The sequence below is a fragment of the Pteronotus mesoamericanus genome, unplaced genomic scaffold (assembly GCF_021234165.1).
Source record: "Pteronotus mesoamericanus isolate MK-2021 breed Mesoamerican mustached bat unplaced genomic scaffold, CSHL_Meso_final contig_163, whole genome shotgun sequence".
Lineage (NCBI taxonomy): Eukaryota > Metazoa > Chordata > Mammalia > Chiroptera > Mormoopidae > Pteronotus > Pteronotus mesoamericanus.
In genome coordinates, this window is record NW_026555064.1 from 1,674,837 (window position 1) to 1,702,023 (window position 27,187).

Consider the following 27,187-nt stretch of genomic DNA (forward strand, 5'->3'; position numbering starts at 1 on the left):
ATTTACTTCCTGCCTATTCCCCCTTCTCTCCTTTTATTAGTCAACGTTACAGGTGGCACGTCTCCGGGAACCTCTCCCCTTCTCCAGTTTCCCCTTTTAGCCCCAATTCTAAAGCAGAAATAAAATAGAAAGCATGTGTGTTTAAATGACACAGGCCCTGAACTCAGCAAGGGACCAGGTTACTTGATATCTGTATGTCCATAAGCCCTATTCCATCGGCCAAATATATTTCTAAACTCCCAAGGCCAATACCCACGACACACCTCTGAAGGGGTTTTGTTTTTGTCATTCTTGTTTTATTTTAGGCTCATTTTTTTAATCGAGAATTTCAGTTTCCAATGAGGAACAACACAACTTGAACGAACCCTTACTGCACCCCGTGAAAACTTCAACAGGTTTAGGGGATTCATGATAACTCTCCTCCCTTAATTAGGGTGAATGTGGGGAATTAAGCAACCCCCATCCCAACTACCTACCTACACTTCCAAATTAAATCGAAGCCTGAATTTACAACCCAGGCTAAATGGATTAAAAGATTAAGGAATAGAGCGAGAGTGTTTTCCCCACCTCACTCTCACATTTCAACCTCAAATTACCTTAGCCCTCTAATGAGTAGAATAGTCACTGTGAAGGCGCCTAATTACCATGAATTACACCAACCGTAACCAATTTCAAGATCACAGATCAGATTTTCCCAAAACATGAATCTGCTAATTAAGTTACATGAAAGTCAAAGTAAGAGGCAATTTGGACGTGACATTTATCTACCTGAAAGTAGACTTATAGGTGAAGTATTAAAATTCACAGCAGCTATTCCTATGGTTAACACTATTATACACCTGGATAATTGCAGTTAAAATACTGTATGTGGAAGCAAAAAGAGACTAATTTTGACTCAAGCACTTCCAGGAAACACCAAAGGATTCTCCCGCCAAACCAATAAATGGCTCACAGGATTTGCTTTAGCATGTGAGTCAACCCACAAGTCTTTATTTTCTCAGCTTAAAGTGAGAATGAAACAAGTTTAAGATACTCAGGTGGATGCAACACAGCACAGGGAGCCTGGCACCTGTTTCAGTAGTTGTAGTTCTCTGAATTTTAATCAAAAGAATGTGGTTTGATTTCAAGGCTTTGCCTATTTGCTAGGCTTCAGTATACACTGAAATATTCCTCCATCTCCCCACTTATTTCCCAAAAGGAAAAAAAAAAATCACAAAAGAAAAAATAATGGTCCCCAGAGCTAATGAAGAACCACGCTGGATATGCTCTTACAGACATGCAAAGAAATAACCCAGAAACAAAGGCCATTCGACCAAAACCCGCAGGGCTTGTAGCTGCCCTTGACCTCTGGCAATCCAAAGCAGCAGCCTCTCAGTGCCGCTCTCAGTGAAAATTTACAGCCAGGCACTTGGCGCACAGGCCCCCCACACCAAGGTTCTTTCCTGGGGGCCCCAGAGTTGGGGGAGGGCAGGGAAAGGTGGTGCAGGGACCTTCATGAGGGCTTACAAATGAATCCCCATATGTTATGGGCTGCGTGGTACCCCCTTAAAATGATATATTGAAGCTATAACCCCCACTATCTCAGAACGTGGCCTTATTTGGAAATAGGGTCATTGCAGACATAATTAGTTAAGATCAAGCCATGTGAGTGTGGGGTGGGCCCTTAACATGACTGGTGGCCTTCTGAGAAGACAGCCATGTGCAGACATGGGACACACAGGGATGTGAGGACAAGGACAGACGCCGGAATGTGAGCAGAAGGAGGAGGCCGGGAAGGGTTCCCCCACAGGATTCAGGGGGCACGCGGCCCTGCCCACATGCCGTTTTCAGACTTCTAGCCTCCAGACCAGAGATAGGGTAATCTTCTGTTGTGTTAAGCCACCCAGTTTGTGGTACTTCGCTCCAGCAGCCCTAGGCAACTAACACCTCACACTTGAACTTGGGTTTCTGCCTCTTGCCCTCCTCCATCCTGCACCCTCTACGGGCAAGCGCTGCCACCGCAACAAGAACGAGTCGCAGGGTATCCCCAGTCTGTGGTTTAGTCGCAGAGGCCTTGCCTCCCCAGAGTCACAGGACAGGCTCCACTCTCCTAGGCCCCGGTTCCAATTTTGTCCCTTCCCTCCCACCCATGCCCAGCCTGGGCAGCGCTGCTGCTACCCCTGGGGGCGGGGCAGCCGGGGGGCCAGGCAGGATGCGGAAGTTCCCTTCAGTGTGGGCAGTGCCCACCCCAGTTTCTCACAGAACACTTCTTTCAGTTTTACTTAAGTAACACCCTCCTTCATGCCCCAACAACCCCACGACAGTCTCTCTCTCCCTCCCTCCCTCCCTCTCTCTCTCCCCTACCCCCCACACACACAGCCACGTGCCCACAGGGAGCTGGGCCAGGAGACAGATCTGAGCACACACACCTCCCTGTACTGTGAGTGGCCACTCCCATCCAGTAACTGAGACTTTTTGTTATTGGGCCAAGGTTTTCAACCAGACTCCCTTCCCTCATAATGAATGAATGATCCCTGAGAAAGTTCCTCAGTTCTCCTGGGGAAGCGGACCTCCGACGGCCTACGGCACCTGTCCCCCAGGCGTGCCAGGGCATGGTGGACCCCGACGGGTAGACACTTAAGTTCGACCTGGAACCCTACCCCCACCCCCATAACCATGCCAGAACTCGCTTTAGAAAAATGGGATCAGCCGGCTGCAACGTGATAACATGAAAAGGATACCTACGTATTCTAGGTTTGCTAAAATCCTGGGCCAGTGAGAGTGCTCAAAACCAACCTCTGCCTGCCAGCTCCACTCCACTGTTTTACCTGAGACACCATTTCTGCCTCTCATTACTGAATCTTCCAACCAAGTATGTTTTGGAACATGCTTCCTTAGATGCCTTTCCCTGGGACCAAGGGTTCTCAAACCTGAGCAGGCATCAGGATCACCTGGAGGGCTTGTTAAAACAGATCGCAGGCCCCTCCCCTACAGCTTCTGATTCAGTGGCCCGTGGGTGCGGCCTAAGAACTGGCCTAACAGGTTCCCAGGGAGAGCCGATTCTGCTGATTCTGGGACTTGGAGAAACGCTGCCCTAGCCTTCTCGGTCCTCACTCAGCACAACTGACAGGCTCCTGGGCTGCACCCCGGCCCACCCCCTCTCCCACACGGGCACAGTCCTGGTGTGTTCAGTGAGCCCCACTCCCCACAAAGCAAATCCCAGGAGTCCCACCGCTCCCTAGGCCAGGGAGCGGTGCAAGGTGCGTATGGACCCACTTTCTGGCCTGTGACAAAGGTTCTCGTATGTGCCTGTGCAGGCGGTGAGGCCCGCAGTCCGCCCGCAGCCCTGAGGGGAGCTGGGTAGCGCACGGAGCCAGAGGAACAGACAGATGGGAAGGACCTGGCTGCCTGGTGCTGACGCTCACCTGCTGAGTGAACCAATCCAGAGCCACCCTGCCTCCTGGCTTTTTGTTAGGTGACATAATGCATTCTTTATTGTTTGAGCTGGTTGAGTCAGGGCTTTCTATTACTTGACGTTGACAATATCTAATCGCAAAGCAAAGCAAGCTAACAGGATCACACATCCGCCTGAGGACTAAAGGCCGCCTCTCAGCACTCATTGCAGTGGCCTGTAGTCCACAAAGGAATCCTAACACGAAACCCAAATTTAAAATTTCCAGATCCTCTCAAAAACTGTGCAACTGCATGTCAGTGGGCGAGCAACACCTAGAAACAACATACAAGGAACTATTGAAGACCCAACTCTGGGTCTGTCTTATGAGAGCCATGTTCATGTTCTTCAGGGTTTTGCTAGGAACCATATGATACTAGGGCTTATGAAAGGATTCATTTGCTTCCACACATCAATCCTAGACTGAATCTCCTGCAGAGAGCAGACGATCAGCGTATGTGATAGGGAAGATGGTCTTCCAGCCCACCTCAGTTTAGGCACAAGGTAGATAAGCGTCTCAGAGAGAAGACACCTCGGATTACGTTCTGCCACTTCACGGCTCTGTCATCTTAAATTGTTTCACTTTAAGAATTTGTTTCCACGTCTATAAAAAGGACAAGGCATGGGAAAGTACTTTGAAAACCATAAAGTATAATACAAGGGCAATTCCTTAAATCCAATTTTAATGGATTAACCTGATTAGCATGGCTTGAGTTTAACCAATAAAGATTAATCGTGATCCCAGAAGAGTGACTTCGCCAAAATATTACATACACCTGCCATCACTATTACCTGGAGTGTTGTCTGTGTGGTCACTCAGAGTGGACTCTACCTTTCAGCAGTCGTTTAGTGGCCGCTCGAGGAACCAACACCCACAAGGTGGCACAGCCCCAAAGTCAACACTGGACAAGGCATGCCATCCATAGGAATTGTCGACTAGGCACATTTGCACAATGGTCAACTTCAGAGGTCACGTGCAATGTCTGTGCTTTTTCTGAAGCTACTCTCTGGGAACTACCTCCAAATGCACCTGTGGGTTTGTTTGGAAATTTCACAGGTGGCAAATCATCCATCTATAGAAGTGTAGTTTTAGGCCAACAGCCACGTGCCTTTCAGAGCCATGTTTTCTAAAAGAAATACTTGAATAAGCTGGGTAAAAGCAATAGGAATGGCACTAAACTCACGTTTCTCAAACTAGTATGTGTATCTGTATAGTACAGAAAATAATGCCGTGAGGTAACTATGACAACTTCCTGAAACATGATTTTTACTTAAAGGTTTTTGAAGGAGAAAAAAAAGAAAGAAAGAAACAACCAGTGAGTAATTATTAAATGGTGGAAATTTCTCAATAAACTTTGAATTTTTTTAATTTCAAAGAATTTGCATGTTACCCTGACTTGTGTGGCGCAGCTGGTAGAGCGTTAGCCTACAAAGCGAAAGGCAGCAAGTTTGATTCCCAGTCAGAGCACATGCCTGGGTTGTGGATTCAGTCAGGTACTACGAGAGGCAACCGGTTAATGTTTTTCCCTCATGTTGATGTTTCTCTCCCTTCCTTCCCCTCTCTCTAAAGATAAATAAATGAAATCTAAAAAAAGAATTTTCATGTTCATAGCAGACTTTTAAATACTACATTCCTACTACTTTTGGGGGAAAACAATGGGAAGTAGTACAATAAATAAACAGTTACAAAGGCAATCCTAAAACAAATGTTTCAAAAACCCCTTTATTGAACACCTGTGAAATACTGTCTAGACTACCCCAGTAATTATTTGGGAAGTGGCAACCTTCTGTTTTACATTTACTGGGGGAGGGGACTGCTCTGCTACTCTCAAGTCATATTTCATGTGTGGAAGACTGTAACAACAAACTGATAATCTGATGACAATTCATTTTAAACTAAAGTAACAAGCTCCGAGGGGACCCCGTTATCTTAACCCTCATGTTCCTAGACAGAGGATACTGCTTTGGGGAATTATATTTCTCCTCCGAGCCTTGAAATCCCAAGCCCTGCCACTTTCTTAAGCAACACGAAGCTGGTGTCACAACATGTCCAGACCCCCTTTACAGAGCTAGTCAGTGTTGCTGCCAATATATTGGGATCCATCTAAAAAGTACTTTGATTTCCCATCGCCCCATCATGATGAGTAAAGAGCAAACCAAAGCACAATGCTCAATGTCTCAAAGAAGCTTTGATAACTGAAATGTCAGCTCATCTCTGACTATAGAGCTCCAAGCTTTCCTGAAGATAGAGTTGTTCCCAATGGCAAAACACCCACTCTCTCTTGCTCACAGTGGGACCTTCACCCATCTGACAGAAGCTTCTCACAAGTCTTTTATGTACTTTTTAATAACCATGTTGTCATTTCCATGGGCAGGTCTCTTGGGCTGCTGAATCTGCCTAGCTCTTTCTTCAGGATGCGCACGTGACTGAATGGGACTCCACAGAGTTACTTTACTGTTACATAAACTGTGACAAGTTAACAATAATCAGTCAAGCCACCCAGCAGCAGAAGGAATGAGGAATGAAGTCCGCTGTAAGTCTGACATTTAGGGACCAGTAAAGCCCCTCCTCCTAAAGGCATGCCCTAGCCCAACGAGGGTGGTTTCTGCCACTGGACATACCACAGCTCTCCAGACTTCGATTCCACTTTTTTGGTTCAGGATTGTCAATACGAATGAAGTGTTTTGCCTATTTTTATTCTAGATTAACCCTTCAAAATGCCCCTGAAATTACTAAAGTTGGTTCCAATATCTTGTCCAATATGAAGATACAAATCAGCACAAGCCTAATCACTCTGGAGTCTATAAAAAAGATATATCTAAGAAAAGTTAAAATTTCAATGAAAATCAGGATTCTGATCCTATTACACAATTTTTCTAATCAGTTCCAACGGAGGGCTGAACGATTACATAAACGTCAAAAGCTTTGCTAAAACCCTGACCAGGGAGGCTCAGTGGGTTGGGCATCATCCCATAGGCCGAAGGGTCGCCGGTTTGACTCCGGTCAGGGCACAGGCCTGGGCTATGGGTTCTGGCCCCAGTCAAGGTGTGCACGAGAGAGAGCTGATGAATGTTTCTCTCCCTCTGTGTCTCCCTCCCTCCCTTCTCTCTAAAAATGAGTAAATAAAATCTAAAAAGAAGAAAAAAAGAAAAAGCTTTGCTAAAAATTTCACGACCTAAAAAACCCAACAAGGTTTTTGTGGTTTGCAAAGAATTTTTAATATAGACCAAGAACCTCGTTTCAAAGCTTGCATCCTAAGGAGCACAGCTAAATTATGAGATCTATTACAGTTGAAGAAGACTCCCGTTACCCCATTATGGCTGTGAAGCCCACGACTGAACACATTCAATGGGCAAACTCCTGGGGCGATGACTGGCAGAAGGCAGGGGGCGGGGTGGGCACATGTAGACAAGGTTACAACCCATTCTCTTTCAAAACACACCAAATGCAAAACCCTATTTAAAAACCACAGACCTTCATACTAATATCAGTACTGTGGTTTCAATGGCAAATATGGTTTGCGAGCCTGGATATGAAGACCATGTGAAACATGACAAGGAATGGACTTAGAAGACTTAAATTTAAAAAGAGAAGCTTGCATTCCTTCCATTAGCAGCTTTTCATCTAGATGGTAGGTACTAGGTTAGGTGCTGGTGAAATCAGTTGATTGAGACTCAAGACAGGAACTTGGGTATCCTGACCAAGGCGATTTCAGAAGAGAGGGTAAGCGCCCCGTGCAGGGGCCGTGCGTGCGGGCGTGGTGGGGTGTGGAGCAGGCCTGAGGAGGGAGTCAGGTGGGGGAGTGTTTGGAGGGGAGGGGACCCTGTGAATCGGGGGCTGTGAGAAGCAGGACAAGGCAGGCTGGAAGAGGTGAGCAGGGCCCACATCACAAAAGGCCTTCTGTGCCACACTCAAGCCTCTGCACTTTATCCCACAGGTAAGGAACTCCACAAAAGGCTGCTTGTAGAAGGACCAGCAGGACAGGATGTATGGATTACATACATTACTCCAGGAGGAATGTGGAGAGCAGGCTGCGGGAGCTACATAACATGGAGTCAGGGGAAGAAGGCTCAGCTATACCTGATGCTCCACTGCGCAAGAGGCGGATGAGAAGAGTGGGGGGGCGTCCAGATTTCTGGCTAATGCAAATAAATGCTGGATGCTGCTATTCATTCACTAAGAGGGCTCAGACTGAGGAGGAGCAGGGGACAGGCTGAAAGGCAGACGGGCTGAGAGGGGGAAGGGCTGAGCTGAGGGGAGGAGGGGTGTTGTGGGGGAGGGCGGAGAGGCCTGGAGCCCAGCAGTTCAGGATACACTAATTTAGCAGCACCCGAAGGCTAAAGGGAGGCCTCTCGGGGCATCTGAACAGGTGGGACCCCTGGTAGAAGGTACAATCCTAGTTCAAGTTCCTCCTGTATAGAGAATATAAAAACCCAAGAAAGCGGGTGAGATCAGCTGGGGAAATGGCAGATGGGAAGGGAAAGCTGTCCACAGTGGAATCCTGGACAGGCCTGTTCAGGTTCAACGTGTAAGAGCCTATCAACAGGTCAAGAACTTGGGGTTGTGCTGAAAACAGCTTTATTTTCTGAAGGAGAACAAAAAAATTCAAAAGTAGTGCCCGTCCCTGTGGAGACTCTGAGATACCCTCCACTGCCAAAAGAAGGTTTCCCTACAGGGTAAGTCATTTTTGTCTACAATTATATCTTTCAGTATGTTGCTGAAAGGTTAACAAGACTTTCTTCATGTTCTGACTCTCAAGATCTGCCTTTAACGGATATAAACGGTTTTAGAAAAGCACATTTTGCTGCTGTGAGTAATCAGATAAAGGCACAGTTAAAAAAAACAAAACAAAACACTAAAACCTAAACCCAAAAAAGAAACAAAACCAAAAATCTTCCACAGACACTGTACCTAGCCAATCAGTATTTATTATATAGCCATTTTTAAAAGCTGAAATAATATATTATTCATACATTGCCAATGCTTAAACTTTGCACATTCTAACAAACAGACCCCAAAAAGGCTTATCGGAGATATGCCCAGAGAGCCAGCCAAGCTTCCCAGAGAGGGTTCAATTCTAGTAAGAGCTGAAGTCAGCTTTCATTTGCTCTCATCGCCAAACCCCAACAGCCGTCTTTCTTTCTCAGCAAAGCAGTAGATCACTGCTGATATCTGAGAACACCCAGGAGGAAAATGGGGATGGAGAGGAAACAGGGAAGAAAAGTTTTTCAAATATTGCTCTTCTGGCTTTCGACCAAATACAATTACACAGCATTAGCAGAAGATGAAATCAAGATACTATAAACAAAATCTTCAATGAGGCCAATTACCCTGAAAGCTTTCCCAAACTCGTGTCTGCGTTCTTAGGCAGGCCGGTCTAGAACCCCGACCCCAGACTGCACAGCAGTCTGCTCCCGGCCAGTCTGCGGGGTGAGACACAGAGCTTCTTCACTACCTAGATTCTCTCCAATGACAGACATGGGTGCCACCTACACTCTTCTTGGGACCCTCGAGACTCTGTTCTGTGGTCAAATCTGTTTCCCGAGCTCCTGGAGGTGGCTGCTCCTCTGTGTGGGCGCTCCCAGAGACAGCACATGCGTTTTGCGGAGTTCGTAAGTGTTGGCCCTACTGCCTTCACGTCCATCTTAATACCACTAAGAGTTGGCATTATAGGGTAGTAATTAAAATGAAATCAGAAGAGTGTTGGAAAAATGTATAAGGAGATACTAATAATTCCATAAATGTAGGATCAAGGATAAAGGTCACTAAAATAACAGGGCAAACCCAGTGCTGGATTATAACCCAGAGTATAAAATAAATATCCACGCATCTATAGCGATAAAAGTAAATGATCGAATAAATAAATAAGTGAAAGAGAACAGAAAAATCTCCCATTCAAAAGGAATCTAAATACTTTATGCAGGTGGATCTTAGTTCCACTTAATGACTTGCCTTCAAAGAGTGCGGCATGGGAAGAGGTGGAGAAACAGTAACTTCACAGAAGATAAACCTGGCGAACAGTATCAGCCAGGTGACCAAGGTCAACATCAAAGTGATACGTCGCATTGACAGTAGGTATGTGATGTGTGATGAGAATGGCAATTTACATCTGTGGCCTTCTTTGCCCTAGTCTAGGACCCCAAGTGACCACAAAGGAAAATGTGAGACAACCCCAAACTGAGGGGCGTTTTACAAAACACCCAACCAGTCCTCCTCAGAACCGTCCGGCTTTCAAATACAAGTCTGACAAACTGTGACAAGCAAGAGGTTCCTCAGGGGGAATGACAACTAAAAGTAAGGTGGCATCCAAGAAAGGCTTCTTGGACAGAAAGGGGACGTTAGGGAAAAACCATGGAAACCCAGTAAAGCATAGGGTTTGGTTCAGAGCCCTGTATCAATGCTGGTATCTTAGCCATGACAAAAGTACCGCAGTCATGTAAGACGTTCACATCAGGGTAAACTGTGTGTGGGGTACGGGGCACTCTCTTACCACCTCTACAGTTTTCTGTAAATCTTCATCTATTCTAAAACAAAAGGTTTATTTTAAAAGTAGCAAGACATTACATGAGCCTTGGGGGTGTTAAACTTTTCCTTAAAATAAAATTCCCATCCGCACAGTAAAGATAAACAAACAGGAAGTACTCAGGTGACGAATTTACCCATCACAGGACATCCTTTGGAGAGAACTCCAGACTCTACATTTTCAGAGAACGGACACGAAGAGGGTTTTCTAATAGCAGCATCGAGCCTGTGCCATGAGCTTGTCCTTTTGCATGAGGAACAAATCTCAACCCCCAAAAAAGCCAAAAGAAAACAAAGAGGCTTGGAAATTAAGTTGAAAGGAAGGCAACTAGGGATAAAATAATAGCAAAATACTTTAATTTTTATATCAGGAAGATTAAAATACTGTATAAATCAGGACTGATCAAATTGTGAATCATGATTACGAGTTTTAATATTAATCCAGTAGTGGCAACCAGCATTTTTTTCTTAAATGAAATAGAAAACATCTGGGGATAGTGTAGTAATATTTGCATAACACTATAAATGCGCTCAATGCCACAGAACTGTACATTTAAAAATGATTAAAATGGTAAATGTTATAGACTTTACCACCAAAAAAAAAAAGGAACAGAAAATAGGCTATATCACAGTTAGTTAGGGTAAGCACTATTGTATGAAATAAGTCAGCATGCACATACATATTCATACATTCACATACAGGCCTGCAGGTCAGTAAGCAATCATGATGTAAAATGTCTCTCTCACCATGAGCCACTGCCAAGAAGTGTGGCGGCCACACTGCTAATTCCCCGACACAATTCCCCCCAAACCCCACTCCCTGACACCTCCACTCTGATAATCTCACACTATGTCAAAAGACCAATGAGGATAAAGTCTACTAATACGTTTAAGTAGGACAGAAAATTTTTGAAAAGAAAAGGAACAAGTTCTAATTAATGAGAAAGGAGAACTGCCAACAAACTCCAAAGCAAGTGCCACAGGGCTCCCCACAGGCTGGGCACACCCACCCCGGAGATGCGGCCCAGCCTTCCTGGCTCCACACGCACATCATCACCTGCCTCCCAGCCAGCTCCGCTTGGACGTGTCTTATCAAGCCTGAGATTCCTGGGAGACAACCACCCCAGACTTCCTGATCTCCCTCCCACAAATCCTTCCCCATCCCAGTCACCGTCTCCCCAGGAGCTCAAGCCAAATGCCAGAAGCCCTCCGTGACTTCTCCTTCCTCTCCACCGTGGATTCAAGAGTGGATCTGCTCCACGCCCCCAAATTCCCCTCCGGACCTGGCACATCCCTCCACCCCCAGTGTTGGCAGCCCAGCCTGACACCGCATCCTCACTGCTCCTCGCCTTCCCTTGCTCCCATTTACCCCAACAGGATCGTCACAAACCCTGAACTGCCCCAAACCCTGAACTGCCCCGTGTACGAAAGGTATCTCCCATTTAAAATTTCATGCTGAGTTTAAATGGTCGCTAGGGAGTTAATATTGTAAATATTGGCATTCTTAATAAAACTCACAATCACTTTTTAAAATATTTTCAATGGAATCTAAATACCACTGCTATAATATCCATCATCGTTCGCTTTTTTCAAATACACAAATATAGGCTTTCCTATGTTGCGAGATATTCCTTCAAAGAATTTTAATCTATTGTACCTTCATGTTCAAAGACTTCTGCAACAAAAACTATGGGTATAAATTGAAATTTTGCGGGCTTTAAAATTTTTTCTCTGACCATAAGATCCAAGTGTTAAAATTTTTTGTTCTGAAGTGAGTGATGATTTTTATTAGCATGCAATTGATCAAACCAGCATTTTACCAACTTTTTATTTTCTTTTTTTACAAAATACTTTATTATTTTGTTATTTATCTTACAAAATATTTATTATTTTGTTTTTGAGAGGTAATTAAACGTAAGTCAAATTTTATTGAAAATGCACCCTTTACTGAGATGGATGGAACGGTCTTCTCCTCCAACCCCGATTAATTTATGTGACTATTAACTTACTGCAAGAATGATATGCATTAGTTAGTTAGCATCAATTTAATCTTATTTTCCTTGTCTTTTTTGTTTAATATAAGCACTGAAAAAGCTTGTTTACATAAACAGATGTGAATGGAAGGAGCTTTGTGACAGCACCATCTCTATGTACTCTAAACTCCCTCAATGTTTTATCCAAAAATCATAGAGATCTATCATTAAAAATTACTTTTGATGACCGTGCAACTGCCAGTTTGACTGGGTCCTCCTTTAATTTTGTTGAAAGTCATTATGTGTAAACCACCAAAGCGTTACAAACAAATTTGTCATCCAACCAGAGTGAATCCCCCTCGCCTAACGAATCCTGCATTTCAGATCACCTCTCTGCCCAAGATGAAGCACGGAGGATTGGGGCTGGGTAAGAGCTCTGCCTTTCTTTTGTAAAGTGGAGAAGGATAACTTGCAACCTCAGACAAATGAACTTTGAGACTATGCAGATGCAGAGGATCCAGAGTCCAATTTCCTGGAAGTTATCCCTGTGCCCCGGTACCACTGAGTCTTCACGTACCTCCCAGGGATCAACTACCCGAGTCTGACAACTGACCGAGACTGCCCCATGATGAAAACATTCTCTTAAAAACGTAGTTGACATCTTTCAGCGTGCTGGCCCTTGCTTAAAATCCTTTAACAGCTCATACCACAAAACTACATTTTAATAAAAAAAAATAACATAAAATTCAAGCTCCTCACTGTGACTCTGAGAAGGTCCTACCACCGCTCACTATCACACGACCGCACCGGCCTCCTCCGCGTCCCCGGACCGCTGCCAGGGCTCCCCGCGCCAGGGCCTGCGCACCAGCCGTCCCCTCAGCACAGAGCACGCCCCCTGTGCCTGCTGCGTGGCCGCTCCAGCACGCCCTCCCCGCTCCCGTCCCCAGCTCCAATGTCCCCTCCCACGAGCGGCCTCTCCTGACCGCCCTCCCACCCCATTATTCTCCACTACAGCAATCTCATTCTTGACGGTTCTTTTAAAAGCATCGTTATTTTGTTTTGTTTACAGTAATGACTCCCCCACTACATGCAACACAGGTCTTGTTTCGTCCTTTATGTCCAGCACCCAGGACAGTGCTCGATGCTGGGCGGGTGTTTGTGAACGAGGTGGAGGCAGTGAGCATGCCTTGGGAAAAGGGAAGTTCGCGGCGGGGGGGTGGGTGCATTTTAACAGCTTTCTGGACAACCTTATTTTCAAACAAAGTCATATTATTAGAGAGTACAGATACCCAAAATGCCAACGAGGAAGGCACTTTACAGATAATATTAAATATATAAGTATAGACTTATACGAGACTTCAGGTAGCATCCAAAGTGGGCAGGGATATTTAGCAGGTATTTGCTGCCATTTCTTTCCTTACCTCTGTTCTTGAGAATGCTCCTCCATATCCTCTTCAGAATCACCCTATTGAGAAAGAACATGCGTTAACAGTTGTTTCAAAGGAACACAAAATCTCCACAAGATACAGTCCTTCAAACCTCACGGGGTGATGCACATGTAATGAATGTCTAAAATCGTGCCTGACGCACAGCAGGCATTCAAAAAATATATACTGAGAAAGAATGACACTCGTAACGACACCACCAAACTGGTTCCTTGGATACTCATCATAAGTATTCTGCCTGTTTAAAATCACGACCTAAACATAATCTCAAAATTAGCATCACTTCTCTCCAAGAGCATTTTTTAATGTCTAAGTTCAATCACACAGGATCAAGTCTAATAATAATTAAAATTACCAAATGTAGAAAACAGACTGTTTCAGAATCCTCCAAATGAACACCTGATATATCTTGACATCAAGCTAAAAAGGCTGATAAATGTTATAAAGGGCATAAAAATCACACTCAAAAGGGATTCCAAGATTTCCTCCCAGATTTACCATCCAAAAATACGACCACACGCATCATGCGCCAGGAGGGTAAAAAGGAAAGCCTCCTGAAACAGAAACAAAAGGGCAGATCTCATTAAATACCATACTGCAATCTGCCTTACGGACGTGACCTTGACTACCCGCTCTTGAAGTCCGTCACTGTTCCTCAGGCCCACCGGCCCTTCCTGTCCTCCAGCCACGCCTGGACCCTGCTCTCCACAACGCTGCCTCCCCGTCCCTGCCAGTCCCCCTGGGCCCGGGCCCCTCTCCACAGATTCCCTCCGAATGTCAGCCCAGGCCTGCAACCCAGTGGGGCCCAATCCCTGTCTCCAGCCCCAGCTTCTCAATCACACACGGAGACACTCGGTAAATGCCTACCTTTCCACGGGAGCCAAGACTCATGTGGTTTTGGACAACACAGCACATGGCAGCGACGCCACCACGCGTGGGATGAGCTAATTTATGGCTCCAGCCCTCCCCCAACGCCTCCAGGATATGTGCACTTTGTCTCCCCAGAAACAACTAAGACCGACATCAGACTTACCAACATCAGGGGTCCCTGCCAGGTGGCTTCCGTTCTAACTTCCCTCTTTCTGTCAAAGACACCATGACACTCCTTGACCCATGGGCAAACCCTAGGGTCATCTTGCACTGCTCTCCTCCCCTTACCGCAAACCATACTGACCCACCCACTCACTCGAAATACAGCTCAGGCCTGTCCTGTCTTCCCCATCCCTTCTGTCAGCGAACCGGCCACACCATTGACTGCCAGGCCACCATTACCACTGCAGATGGGGCTTTCTGCTCTGTTTAAGACGTGAGCCTTCAGCCCATTCCCAGGTGTCACTGCGAGACCAATCTTCCTCAACATCAATCACTTCACCACCCACATGGTAAAGACCCAGCATTCCACGTCACTGTGTTACTTCTCTGCTCAAGCACCTGCCATGGCTCCCCAACTGTCGGGCAGATAGACGCCAAGCTCCTTAACCTGGAATCCAGTGACTGTCAATTGACCTGGACATACCCAACACAATCTCTACCGCCAGACCTCAGCAGGGGCTCTGGGCTCCAGGTTGAAGCATCAGCATGAAAACACTGAACCTTCAGCCGTGGGAGTGAGGCTCTGGGCCAGGCCCCGTCACATGCGCGCTAAAGCGGATCTCTCCAATACACTCTGCTCCTCAACTCTCCTCTCAGTCCCCACATTTCAGCGCTTGATTGTTATCTTGGGGTATTACCAGCCTTATCTCCCCAACCCCACCAAGCTCTGAAAAGGCAGGGACCAAATCCTGTAATCCGCTCCCTCCACCAGCACCAGGCGGGGGTGGGAGGGGGGCGGGCGGCTGTTTCATGGGTGAAGGTGGTCAAAAGGTACCAACTTTTAGTGATAAAAGAAGTTAATCAGGAGGATATAACGTACAGCACAGTGACTATATTTAATAGTACTGTACTGCACATTGGAAAGTTGCTAAATCTTAAAAGTTCTTATCACAAGAACAATTTTTTTGTAAGTATATACCATGACAGATGTTAACTAGACTTAGTATGGTGATCATTTTGCAGTAGACACAAATATCAAATCATTATGTTTTACACCTAAAATATAACATTAAATGTAAATTATACCTCAATAAAAACATCTTAATAAAGATAATTTTAAAATACTGTAGGTACAACTGTTTTTGAGAACTTCATTAAGCAAGTTTTTCTAAATCAAAACAGAACCTGAAAATCACTTCCCTCAGACCCAGGAATCGTATCCCCACAACACTATTTTTCCAGCCAGACAATGATAAAATTCATACGACAGTGTAGTGGCCAAAAGCAACACCTCCTGAGTTCAAATCCCACCATGGCCACTTTCTTAAGGCCTTGGGCAAATTATATGACAACTCGGAGCCTCAGTTTCCTCATCTGTAAAATCACGTCTTCCTGCTTCATGTGTTAGCATATTAACATGAGAGGATACTCATAAAGTACTTAAACAATGCCGGTTATTATTCAACCCATGTTAATTATTATTTTTTATGTTGATAGCAGAAGTAGACTAAACCAAAAATAACTCTCTATGACAAAAAGATTTCCAAATACTTGTTAATGATTTGCTGGCTGGAGCAAGATGCCATTACATAACCCAGTACCTGAGATAATAAAGAATTCTCATAGTCAGTGTACCATTTCCTGTTTCACTTTCTATCAATTTCCGTTACTACCCTCAGGCGTAAGGGGGTAAATTAGACAAGATGTGAGGTTTTTAAAGGCAGAGACTTTCTGATTCATCGCTATTTCCCAGGGGTCTCAGTGGGCCAGACCTCCCTGCGAGGTGTCTGCTAGAGGAACAGACGAGACCAGCAGAGCAGGGGAGCCTGCCATCCCAGGCTGGAGCATGGGGCGTCTGCATCAGCTACCAGCTGCTCCTTCCCGGCACCCACGTCCCCAGCCTAACCAGGGGCATCAGGAGTGAGGCTTCTCCTCTCGGCAAAGTCCAAAGGGATTGAAAGAACAAATTCTATATTGCCCTTCCAGCTGCTAGAACTGATACAAAAATGTGATTACTCAACAATAATAGGAAACCGATGCTGAAGGCATTGGGCCTGCCATCTTCAGAACTGAATAACCTATTAAGAGGGGAACTGGACAATACACAGCCATCTGCCTCTCCTCCCCTAGGAAGAACTCAGGGACTATTACCGATGCCTACTTCTTACAGAACATGGTGGCCACAAGAGGGGCCACAAAGCTTAGAAGCCCAAATCCTCTTACAGGAAACCAAGTTAGGGCAACAACAAGACGAAGCAAAAAACTCAGATACTCAAGGAACTCACAGATGGGAAAAGACAGTACCACTGCCAAGTTAGGAAGGACCATCCCTGTACAAAGAGCCAGGCAATAGAATCCATTCTTTCACTCAACAGATCCATACTGGGCCTGCTCAGCCAAGAATCAGGCTGGGGTGAGCTTCCCAGACACTGACCAGAGCAGCAGTCAAGGTTGGAACACAGAAGGCCCTCAGGCCCAGAGCAGGTTGAGTAGATGGCAAGGAATCCTACAAGGTTCTTGACCTTGAAGGCAAAGAAGACACACAAGACAGGGTCTTGCACACGCGCAATTACTTCTTGTAAGCTCATGAAAACGGTTGTTTCATTTCTACACCCATCACCGCTCTGGAGACAGTGAGATGAAGTATGGTCACATGAAGCAAAGTCAAAAGAAAGGAAAAATTCTGTAAATCTAAAAATAAAACCACATGTTTTTTCCTCCCTTCTCATCATCACCACGGATAGTTTTTACGTTCCTACACCAAGTTATTAAACAATATAAAAGAGCATATGGCAAAAAGATATGAATAATACTATTTATCTGTACAATCTCAGGGTACATAATAATCCTGAGTTATCTGCACTGGGTCAGCCCCTTCAAAGCAGGAAAGCTCTTCCATGCTATCCAGTGACCAAATCATCGGGGAAGAGTTCGATACTGCCCAAATAGCAGGCATCATATGGGGTCCGGCAGCAGGAACGCCTGCCAGCGTGTGGTTGCTAGGGTACGTGAATGTCTCCCACGAGATGGACAGCAATTTGAACATTTCACCTAAAATGTCCTAGGGTGTGCTTGAGTGTGATATTGTTAAGTTATAGGATTATATGCTTATGATTTTGTAATAAAACACAGATGGACCCTGTATGTTAAGTGCTTACTCATTTCAAGGCACTTATTTCTTCTGAGATCAGCACCATTATTACCCCCATTTTGCAGATGATGAAACTTTGAGGTCAGAGGTGAAAAGGGATGAAGCAGGGAGTCAAATCCTGGAAGGCTGGCCAGAAGGTCTGGCTGTTTAAAACAATTCAATTGTCATAATTTGTTTTACTAATGATGCATTCCTCAAGTTCTTGATCACTTAGAGAACCATGGGGAGGGGGGAGGGTCCAATCAACAGAAAACATTTCCAAAATAAATAATTGCTGTTGGCAAATGTTAGTATTCAATTTTTTAATGCCACATTTTCTGATGCTTCTATTTCAACTCTAATTGAAAAATCTTAGCTTCTGAAGCCACCTTGAAGTCGTCCCAAATGAAAGGAACCCAACCTACAAGTTAATTAAACAGAAAACCCTCAAACTTAAATAACACCTATAAATATTCTCCTTCCAACAGACTCCATGACACACATGAGGAAAACTTTTCTGAAAGAAATTCAAAGTACGTTGAAAAAAATTCCCTAAAAAGAACTCTTCAGAACTCTCTGCAGTTTTTATATATATATGTAATATATATGTGTGTATTGTATGCAGTTTAGATAGACAGCTATAGATAGATCTATATTTATCCTCGCCCCCACCCCAGATATATGCAGAATAAAGGTCTCTAAAAGATACTCATATAGGTAGAAATGAAGTATTTAGGAAATTACTTTGAATATAGTTTCACTTTTATTACAGCTTTGATTAAAATAGCTTAGCTGTAAGTGCTTCTATGATGAACATTCCTGAAAGACAACTTTAAAGTCTAACATTCTTACCAAAACAAACCGTATCATACATATAAAAAAAAAAACAAACTAGAAATTAAGAATTTCATAAAAATAGCCCTGGCTGGTGTGGCTCAGTGGATTAAGTGCTGGTCTGTGAACCGAAAGGTTGTCGGTTCAATTCCCAGTCATGGCACATGTCTCGTTTGTGGGACTGTTCCCTGGTTGGGGTCATGCAAGAGGCAACCAATCGACATTTCTCACACTGTTGTTTCTCTTCCTTTCTCCTTCCCTTCCCCTCTCTAAAAATAAATAAAACCTTTAAAAAAAAGTTTCATACAATAATGTCTAAGCTTATAATAAAATTATATCATAGGCCTGACATTTCCATCTCTGAGCAGAGTGAATACATCTTCAACTAATGCTGTAATAAATCAGAGTCTATAATTTACTTTCTTCAGCTTGGGTTGGTTGGCTTCTAACACCAGCCAGTAAGAGACAGAGGCTACAATTGAGTACAAAAGCAAATACGTATAGATATACACCAGCGCTTCTCAACCGGGTGATTTTGCTCCCCAGGGACATTTGACACTGCCTGCAGACATTCTTTAGCTGTCACAACTGAGGGGAAGAGAGGGAGAAGTGAGCGCCACTGGCATCTAGTGGGTAGAGGCAGAGATGCTCTGGCTGACTGACATCCTGCAGGGCCCAGGACAGCACCCCCCAACAAAGAATTCTCCAGCCCAAAATGTCACGAATGCTGCTCCTGAACAGCTCTGATAGAGACAAATACAACTAACAGTACATACTTCAAATGTTAGGTGTGGTTCTCTCAGTAGGATTGTGAACAATTTCCATTTTGTCCATTTTATCTTTATGTATGTTCTAAACCTTCAACAACAAACATCTGTTATTTATAATCAGGGAACAACTCCATTTGGGAATAAACTTTTAAGAGAAGGGCAGACTATTTGCTTCCCATCCTGCTGGGGCTTTTTCTCAAAGGACTGGTCTTATTCAGCCTGCTGGCCTTAGGGAAGGTCCAGGAAAATTTTCCTCTAAAAAATCACCTCTCCGCCTTGAAGCTGTTATTCATTAGCCTTGGTTAAAATGAATATTCCAAATATTTCAAAACCAGCACTGTAAATGCTTCACATAGGAAGGAGAAAATTGAAATGTAAAACTGCACAGCCTCTCCAGTGAAGTTATAGCTAGACATCCTGTTTTTCTAAACAGCCACAAGAGACAGCATAGAATTAAGTGCTGCCACCGATGTGGCAGTAATGAACATCTCAAAAATTACGGCCCACAAGCTGAATATTCCCTTAGAATTCAAATTACTTCTCCCCCAGGGGAAAAAAAATGCATTTGGGGTCACTATTGTCAACGCTGAAAAACAGTCAACAATATTATGTTTAAATGTGTTCAACTGCAGTCCATGAGAATTTCTCCTAGAAGTTAAACCTTAAACACAAAAGCTTTCCAGTACTGTGTCTATAGTGGCAGTAAACCCTGTATGATGCCACAGATTCCAATAAAATTCTAGTAATTATTTTTCCAAATGCAATCATTATATCATGGGGGGGGGGCGCCGCAAACAGGAAATTGAAGTTCTTTACAGGGTGTATTCTAATGCAAATTTAAGGCACTTGGGAAAAATCCAAGATTACAATTCTTTAAAGTCACATCTTCAACCCAAAGCAACTTATCGCTAATGGCAAGTACTACTCACTAACATTTCTGAACTCAATATTCCTGCCGTCTTCAGGCACACAGCGCCAGCTCATTTACAGAACAGGGCACATGTCCCTCGCCCACCCAAGACCACAGCTGGCCTACGGGCCCGCCCTTCCCCCCGACACAGCAGTCGCTGGCCAAGGCCCTGCTGAGGTGGCCTCACGTCCCACCTCTTGAACTTGGGGCAGGCGTCACTCACGCCCTGTCACATGGCCCGGGAGGAGGCTGAGAAGGCCACCGTTGCCAGGTGTTCAGGCTTGGCCCGACCGTTTATTTGCCTTGCAAAGTGGCCCGAGTGCCTGTGCCACCGGGGGGCCGGCGGCCTCGTGGCCTCCCTGCCTCTCCACGTTCGCACACCCACCCCCGCCCTGTCACCTGGCCGTCCTCACCTGAGTGGGCAAGAGGAGTTCCCCTTCTTCTGCCTGCCACAGCTCCACCACGTTGGGCAAGGGCTCAATCGCTGCACGAACACCAAAAAATACACCGCGTTTTTAATGCACGGAAAAGAAACGCTTCCTGTTTCCCTATCGTCCCCTCTGCACCCGCCTCACCAAAACAAGTCCCCCTTTCCCTCTAGAAGCGAAGCCACCCGAAGAGCCAGCAGAGGATACGAACACAATGGACGGGGTGTATGTCGGCGGCCCCTGTGACAGAGAGGCGAAAGCATGCAGGGTCGAGGGCGGGGGGGGCGGGGGTCTCGTGCTCGGGGACTGATCGTAAGAGGCCACCCCGTGGGCCGCTCAGCGCTCGCATCCCGCAGCATCTGGGTCGGGCATCTGCTGGATGGGTCCTGGGCGGCCAGGCTCGGGGAACAAAGCTGCAGGAAGCCGGGCCGCGGCGGGGCCCTAGCGCGCGCCACACAAAGCGGGGGCTGCGCCGGGGGTGCTGGGGGGCCGCTCACAAAGGCTCCGGAGCGCGGGCAGCTAGCGGTCCCCGCCGCGGTCCCCGAGCCCGCGACTTCCCAGTTTTCTGTTTGCATGGGGGCGGGGGGGCGCGGGAGGGGACGCTGTGGTTAGAAAATGTTATCAGCCGAGACTTGCAATCGCTTTCCTTCCTCCTCCTGCCCCTTTCCCTTTCCTCCCCTTGCCCTGTAATAGATTTCAGCAGTTCCCTAAAAGAAAGAGAAGGGGGGGGGGGGCAGGGTGGAGAGGGAAAGCCAGCAGAGCGGCGCAAGGCTGACCTTGTCCCTGAGCCCCTCCCGGGCGACAGCAGGGCAGGAGGACCTGGAAGACGCCTAGCAGGAGGTTCACGGCCGCGGCGGTGCGGCTGTAGCAGCCCGGCTGCGGGCGTCGGAGCCCCGCCATGCTGCTGCTCGCGCTCTTCTCGCTGCTCGCCGCGCTCGCCGCTCGCTCGCTGGCGCCGGGGCTGCCTCGCCCCGGGCCCGCCCCCGCCGCCCGCCGGGCCCGCCCCGCTTGCCCCCGCCCCGCCCCCGCCACAGCAGCTGCTGCTGCTGCTTGCTGCTCCAGCCCCGGGCGCGCCGCTCGCCCTGCGCGCGTGTGTGCCACAGATAGAGGTGGGGGGCGGGGGGGGACGGAACGCCGCGGGGTGCGGGGAACGTGGACAATGAGAACGTCTCGGCTGCGGGCGCCCCACCCCTGCACGGAGCACAGGGTTGCGAGTCTGCCCAAATCTACCGACTGCGAGCAATTTCTGCGGCTGTGACTTAGAGCTGTCGAGAGGGAGTATCAAGCCACTGTCGCCAAGTGCGATTTCAACAACTTTCGGAGGGGGGTGGCGGTCCGCTTTGTTTGGGCGCAGGGGCCAGAGTCGGGTTGTTACCCATTCGCAGGGGAGCGGCGGTGGGTGGTGGGAGTGAGGAGTCGCCCAGCGAGAGGCCTGAGACAGGATATTAGTGGAAATAATGCAGTGGTTGTCAGGAAACGCGAGTGCAGCCACATGGCTACTGCCAGTTCTGCAGCGAGGATATCCGGTGGCTGCAAAGTCTGTAATTTAGAATAAAAAGAGCTCTCACAAGACCGGAGAGGCTGACCTCAGCGCCGCGTGGCGGTGGTGCGCCCGACGCCCTCCATGGAGACGGTCCAGGTTGTGACAGGTGGGGAAGCCTCTTCCTAGGGGATTTTTCTAGCTTTAAAGATCTTGCCAATACTCCCCTTCGGATTCATGTTGCAAAATTCAGCCAGCCTCTTCTGAAACGTGGTGGGGGTCGAGGACGTGGTAAGTTCCCTGTTTCTAACATTAACAGGATAATAGAAGCAATACTTGGAAATGTATTTCCTAGCCCCATTTTTGATGCTTAGAACCGAAAACTACGTTTAAGATCTGAGATCTCTTTAAAGTTAATATCATGCAAGGGTTTATTCAGGAATCGACTTACATCACCTGAAAGAACTGGCAATCTTCAGTTTTGTTTTGTTTTTTATTAAGTTGCTGTTTCCAGAGCAGCTTGTATGAAATTCAGAGAATATGAGCAGTGTAGAATAAAGAGGGGAAGTAACTGGGGCACACCTGTCTGCTTACATTGATCCTCTACTTAATTGCTTCTGGTGCCTTACAGTCTAGACAATGGAAAAGCGGTGGTCGAATAGCAGGACAGATGCCGCAGGACTAAATCAATTACGAATCCTCTCTCTCCTAAGGACATAACACAGCACTACAAGCCCAGTCTCAAGCTGCGTCTAAACAAAACTCTAAACAAGGTTAAATAGCCTAATTGTGTGGCCAGAATTTAACATTTAAGATTTGCAGAAATATAAGTCCTCAGTGTGGGGAAAAAAAAGTAGCACTGCATTAGCCAACTTGCACACTTTCAGTATTCTCTCTGTTCCTTGCCTTTTTCCTATGTTCCCTGCCAGCCTGTTTATTTTCTCAGCAAGGATCTCCAATCCCATCCCACTATGTCCGTTTTTTCTCTTCGTGTCTCTTCTCTAGGTTTGTATTTGTAGTTGGGCTCTGAAGCTTCTCCACGGTGTTAAGGGGGCCTCTTATGACAAGAATACTCAACTTGCACAGCCCAACAAGCAATACCTGCACCTTCAAAGTTTGTTTTTAAGTGAAAGTTCTCTCATTGACCTAATTATTTACAATACATATTTTAAGCCTTCTTATGACTATACTACTTAGAAAGGAGAGCAAGCAAAAAAATTGAAAGCCTAATAGGTACAAAAAGTCATGGCACAAAACTTTCGTTACTACCTTTCAAACAATTTTAATTTTTTACTACAAGTCTTTCCCACACCAACCAGGATCACAGAATCAATGGAAATGACATAAAGACAGAGAAAAATAGCTGTGGACCATCTATAAACACAGCTCTATTTTGTTCTACTGAAGCCTTTAAGAGGCCAGCTTGATTTTCGAGTTGTGGTCTTATGGACTTTACAAAGTGGGTAATGCTACTTGACTGTTATTCAAAAAGCCAGAAACATGTATCTGCAGTGCCAAGGGGTTGGAGAGGGATACAGGGTTACACAGCTGTCTTCTTAGATAAATCTGATCTACTGAGCCTTCTCTGGAGGTATTATTCATGCTGACTCATAAACAACAGGAAAGTTATGGCCCATTAAGTAGCATCCACGTTTTAAAGTAAACTCGTTCCCCAAAGAAGACTCCTGTGTCATTTGTTCCATATTTCTATTATTCCCCTGTAGATAGTCAACATTTTGTCGTCATGAGATACTAGAGCTGGAAAAATTTTGGCTATTAAATAGTAGCCCGAATGCTTCACTTTACAGAAGAAAATAAAGCCCAAAAAAGATGAGAACTACCAAGTTATAGTGGCAGAGTTATGGAAAAGTATATATGAAATAATGTTAACAAAAAATTAATGTAAATATGAATGAACTTTATATGTAAATTATATACACAAAAGTAAAGCGAGGAAGAAGTACTGGAGTATGTCAATTTTAAAGAAGGTCCATGTAAGTTTAAATGTTTTTTTAAAAAATGCACCTAAAATTGACTGCCTATAATTATTTTGAAATATAAAGAATGTTGAGCATGCTTTTGACTTACTTTACTCTTGTTTTTTTCTTAATGAGTACAGATGAAAACCAAGCAAGTCTATAAATGTGAGCTACATCTCAACACATCCTGCATAAAATTGACAATGAAGTGTCAAGCCCAAATCATCTATCTCTAATCCAGAGAAGATACCAGGTTACCGAGTGGTTGATTAAATGACATAATGTTGGGTAAACATCTGGTGTAAGTGCTTAATGAATGCTAGAAATGAAATTGCCATATTTTACATTGTGGGGCCATGCCAGACCTTGCATTAATATGGTAGATTTGATGCTGATAATTATTACTTGAATTCCCATAGTATCATTATCATTATCATTCCTCACTCAGACAGGCTGGAAATAGAAATGGTTAATGAAAACGTACATGTCCCAACTGTTTGCTGGCTTATCTATCGCTCCATTTTGAGCCTCACCCCAGTTGTGACAACAAAACCGTGTATTTCGTCAAACCACCCCCACCATCGTGCTGGGATCCAAGTCTTCTTTGGCAGGAAGGAAACACCCAGAGGGGATGGTTTTTGCAAGAAGCCTCATGGTTGTGGTCAGGTACCCTTGAGATGCAAACTGCCCTCTTGACTCAGGGGACCCTCCTTTCTCTCACTTTATTTCATTTCATCTCATCTCAGGAATCCTGGATAAGGTGCACTGGATAAGGATTCTCTTCTCTCTCAAACTAGTCTATTGTGTTAAACAATTGTCCTTCTCCACTATGGAAACATTGAGCAATTTGGGGAGCATCAGTATTCACAGTTAAAAAGTCACCTTTCTCTATTTTTTTTCAAAACCCAAAAAACTGTACATTGAAAAGGGTAAATGTTACCATGTATCCATTAAAATTAAGTTGTTTACATTTTTTTAAAGACATAACTTTAAAAAGTTAAAGGCAACATCTTTTAAAGGGAGGCTGGAATGTGACATGCAGGATACCGCAAGTCCTGCTCGATGTCTAAACGTGATGAAATGAATGACACATGAATAAAAAAACAAATAGTCACCCTCTCATTTTCCCTTGCAACTTGGTATGGCTATTTGGCCTAGTTCTGGTCAAAGAGATATAAGCAGACTTTTATTGACATGGCTTCAAATAAAGTTACTGTTTTCCTAATGAAAAAGAATAGATTTGGCTAAGACGGGTCTTGTCTGTGTTCTTCTTCCTGCTGGAATACAGATGTGATGCCCAGAGACTTGCATCCAGCAGGCAGGTCCGAGGAAAAAATCTATACATTGAGGATGGCGGATTAGAAAGGCAGAATAAGTCTGGATTCTTGATGAAATTATGGGATTGCTAGATTGACTGACTTCAGATATCTTGTTCTGTCAGCAAAAGTAAGTCGTTACTGTAGTCAGGTTTTCTGTTACATATAGCCAAAAATAATCCCAAGTGAAAGTAAGAAAAACATTAACGAAAATAAAAATGAAATTAAACAATCATACTTAACAATAACCATCCTCAAAGATACTAACAGAATGTTCATATAACAAAGGAAAAACAGCAAACCAGCACTTGGTTTATTAACAAGTGCAAATAACTATTGTGTATAATTTTATATGAAATTAGGAAAATAGGTAAAAGCAACAAAAGTAAATACTAAAATAGACAACTGCAGAGAAACAGTGCTTACCACTCAGCAAATTAGCTAATTCTCCAAAGGACAGCGCTATCACCAGGGCCATCGCCTTCAGGCTGCGTGGTGGCCCTCCTGGCAAACGTGGCTTCAGCTCTGGGTACCCTCTAGAAGCTTCCCCCATCTTCTCAGTTTGCTCTGCAGCCTCGTCCTCCTATGCTCGACCTCGAAAATAAGAGCACCACAGGGCTCGGTCCCGGCTACTCTCTACTTTCTCTCTGAATGAACTCATCCAGACCCATGGCTTTAAATATCAATAATATCTACACACTGATGAGTTCCAAGTTATAATTTTAGCCTTGACCTGAAGTTCCACACTCATATATCCAACTGCCTACTTGCCATCTCCACCTAATATCTAATAAGAATTTCAAACCTGCTCTGGCTGGTGTGGCTCAGTGGATTGAGTGCCAGCCTGCAAACCAAAGAGTCACCGGTTTGATTCCCATTCAGGGCACATGCTTGGGTTGCAGACCACGTCCCCAGCAGGGGGGTGCATGAGAAGCAACCATACATTGATGTTTCTCTCCCTCTTTCTCTCTCCTTTCCCCTCTCTCTAAAATAAATAAATTTTTTTAAAAAAAAACTCAAACCTAACACATCCAAAACTCTTGACTCTGCCCATCCAAACCTGCACATCCCTAACTTCCACCTCATGGCAGTACCATCTACCCAGTTGCTCAAGCCAGAAACCACGGCGTCATGTTTAATTCCTCTTCTCTTTACACCCTTTAAGCCCATCAGGAAGTACTGTGGTGCTCACCTCCAGAATATTTCCCAGACTTCTCCTCCTTCCATCACTACCCAGTGGAAGCTCCGCGTCCCACGTGCAGCTTCCTACAATTGCCTTTTCCCGGTCTCTCTGCTTCCACTCTCACCCCTTACATCCTCCCTTAATAATGGCCAGAATGGCCCTTTAAAAATAGAATTCAGATTATATATAAAACCCTCCAGTGCATTCCTGTACAATAAGGATACAATCCAATCTCCAGTCCTTGTCCTGCATGGAACTGTGCCATCTGGCGCCTGCTCACCTCTCCAAACACCTTCAAGCAGTCTTCGCCGGGATAACCGTTCTTCAACCCACGGGCCTTCGCGTTCCCCAGGCCCACCGGGCTGGACCCCTGTCTCGGCGCCTTTGTCCTTGCTGTTGTCTACCTGGAAAGCTCTTTGTCCTGATTGTCACCTCTGGCTCCCCCTTATCATTTACACAGGACTGCTGAGTGTGGCTGTGCACGGAGCTCCCAAGATGTAGGGACTGCGGTCCGGCTCATTCACTAAGCCAGCAGGCTCAGGGATGCCAGGGGCAAGAAGAACCGTCTATTGACCCCACACTGACCCACAGTGGCCAAACCACATGCCCAGGGCGCTGTGTTCTCCCAGAGGAGGCACTTTTGCTAATCAAAATCTTACTCCTGATGTCTAAGGACAAGCAAGAACTAACAGTCACTGGGCACCCACTTTACATGCGCATCTTATGTAAAAACACAACAGGATTAGTCTTCCCA

At 45.4% G+C, this 27,187-nt stretch overlaps 1 protein-coding gene across 3 annotated transcripts in view; it reads right to left on the reverse strand.

Moving 5' to 3' along the window:
* Positions 1 to 21,413, reverse strand: part of TMEM131L (transmembrane 131 like) — a 137,716-nt gene extending 116,303 nt beyond the window's left edge. For all 3 annotated transcript variants that reach the window (XM_054562356.1, XM_054562349.1, XM_054562343.1), the window contains exons 1-3: positions 21,252 to 21,413; positions 20,461 to 20,531; positions 13,348 to 13,391 (exon numbers count right to left, since the gene is read on the reverse strand). In XM_054562356.1, the coding sequence (XP_054418331.1) occupies positions 13,348 to 13,391; positions 20,461 to 20,531; positions 21,252 to 21,375 (239 nt within the window). In that variant the 5' untranslated portion in view covers positions 21,376 to 21,413. The remainder of the gene's footprint in view (positions 1 to 13,347; positions 13,392 to 20,460; positions 20,532 to 21,251) is intronic.
* Positions 21,414 to 27,187: the final 5,774 nt, after the last annotated feature.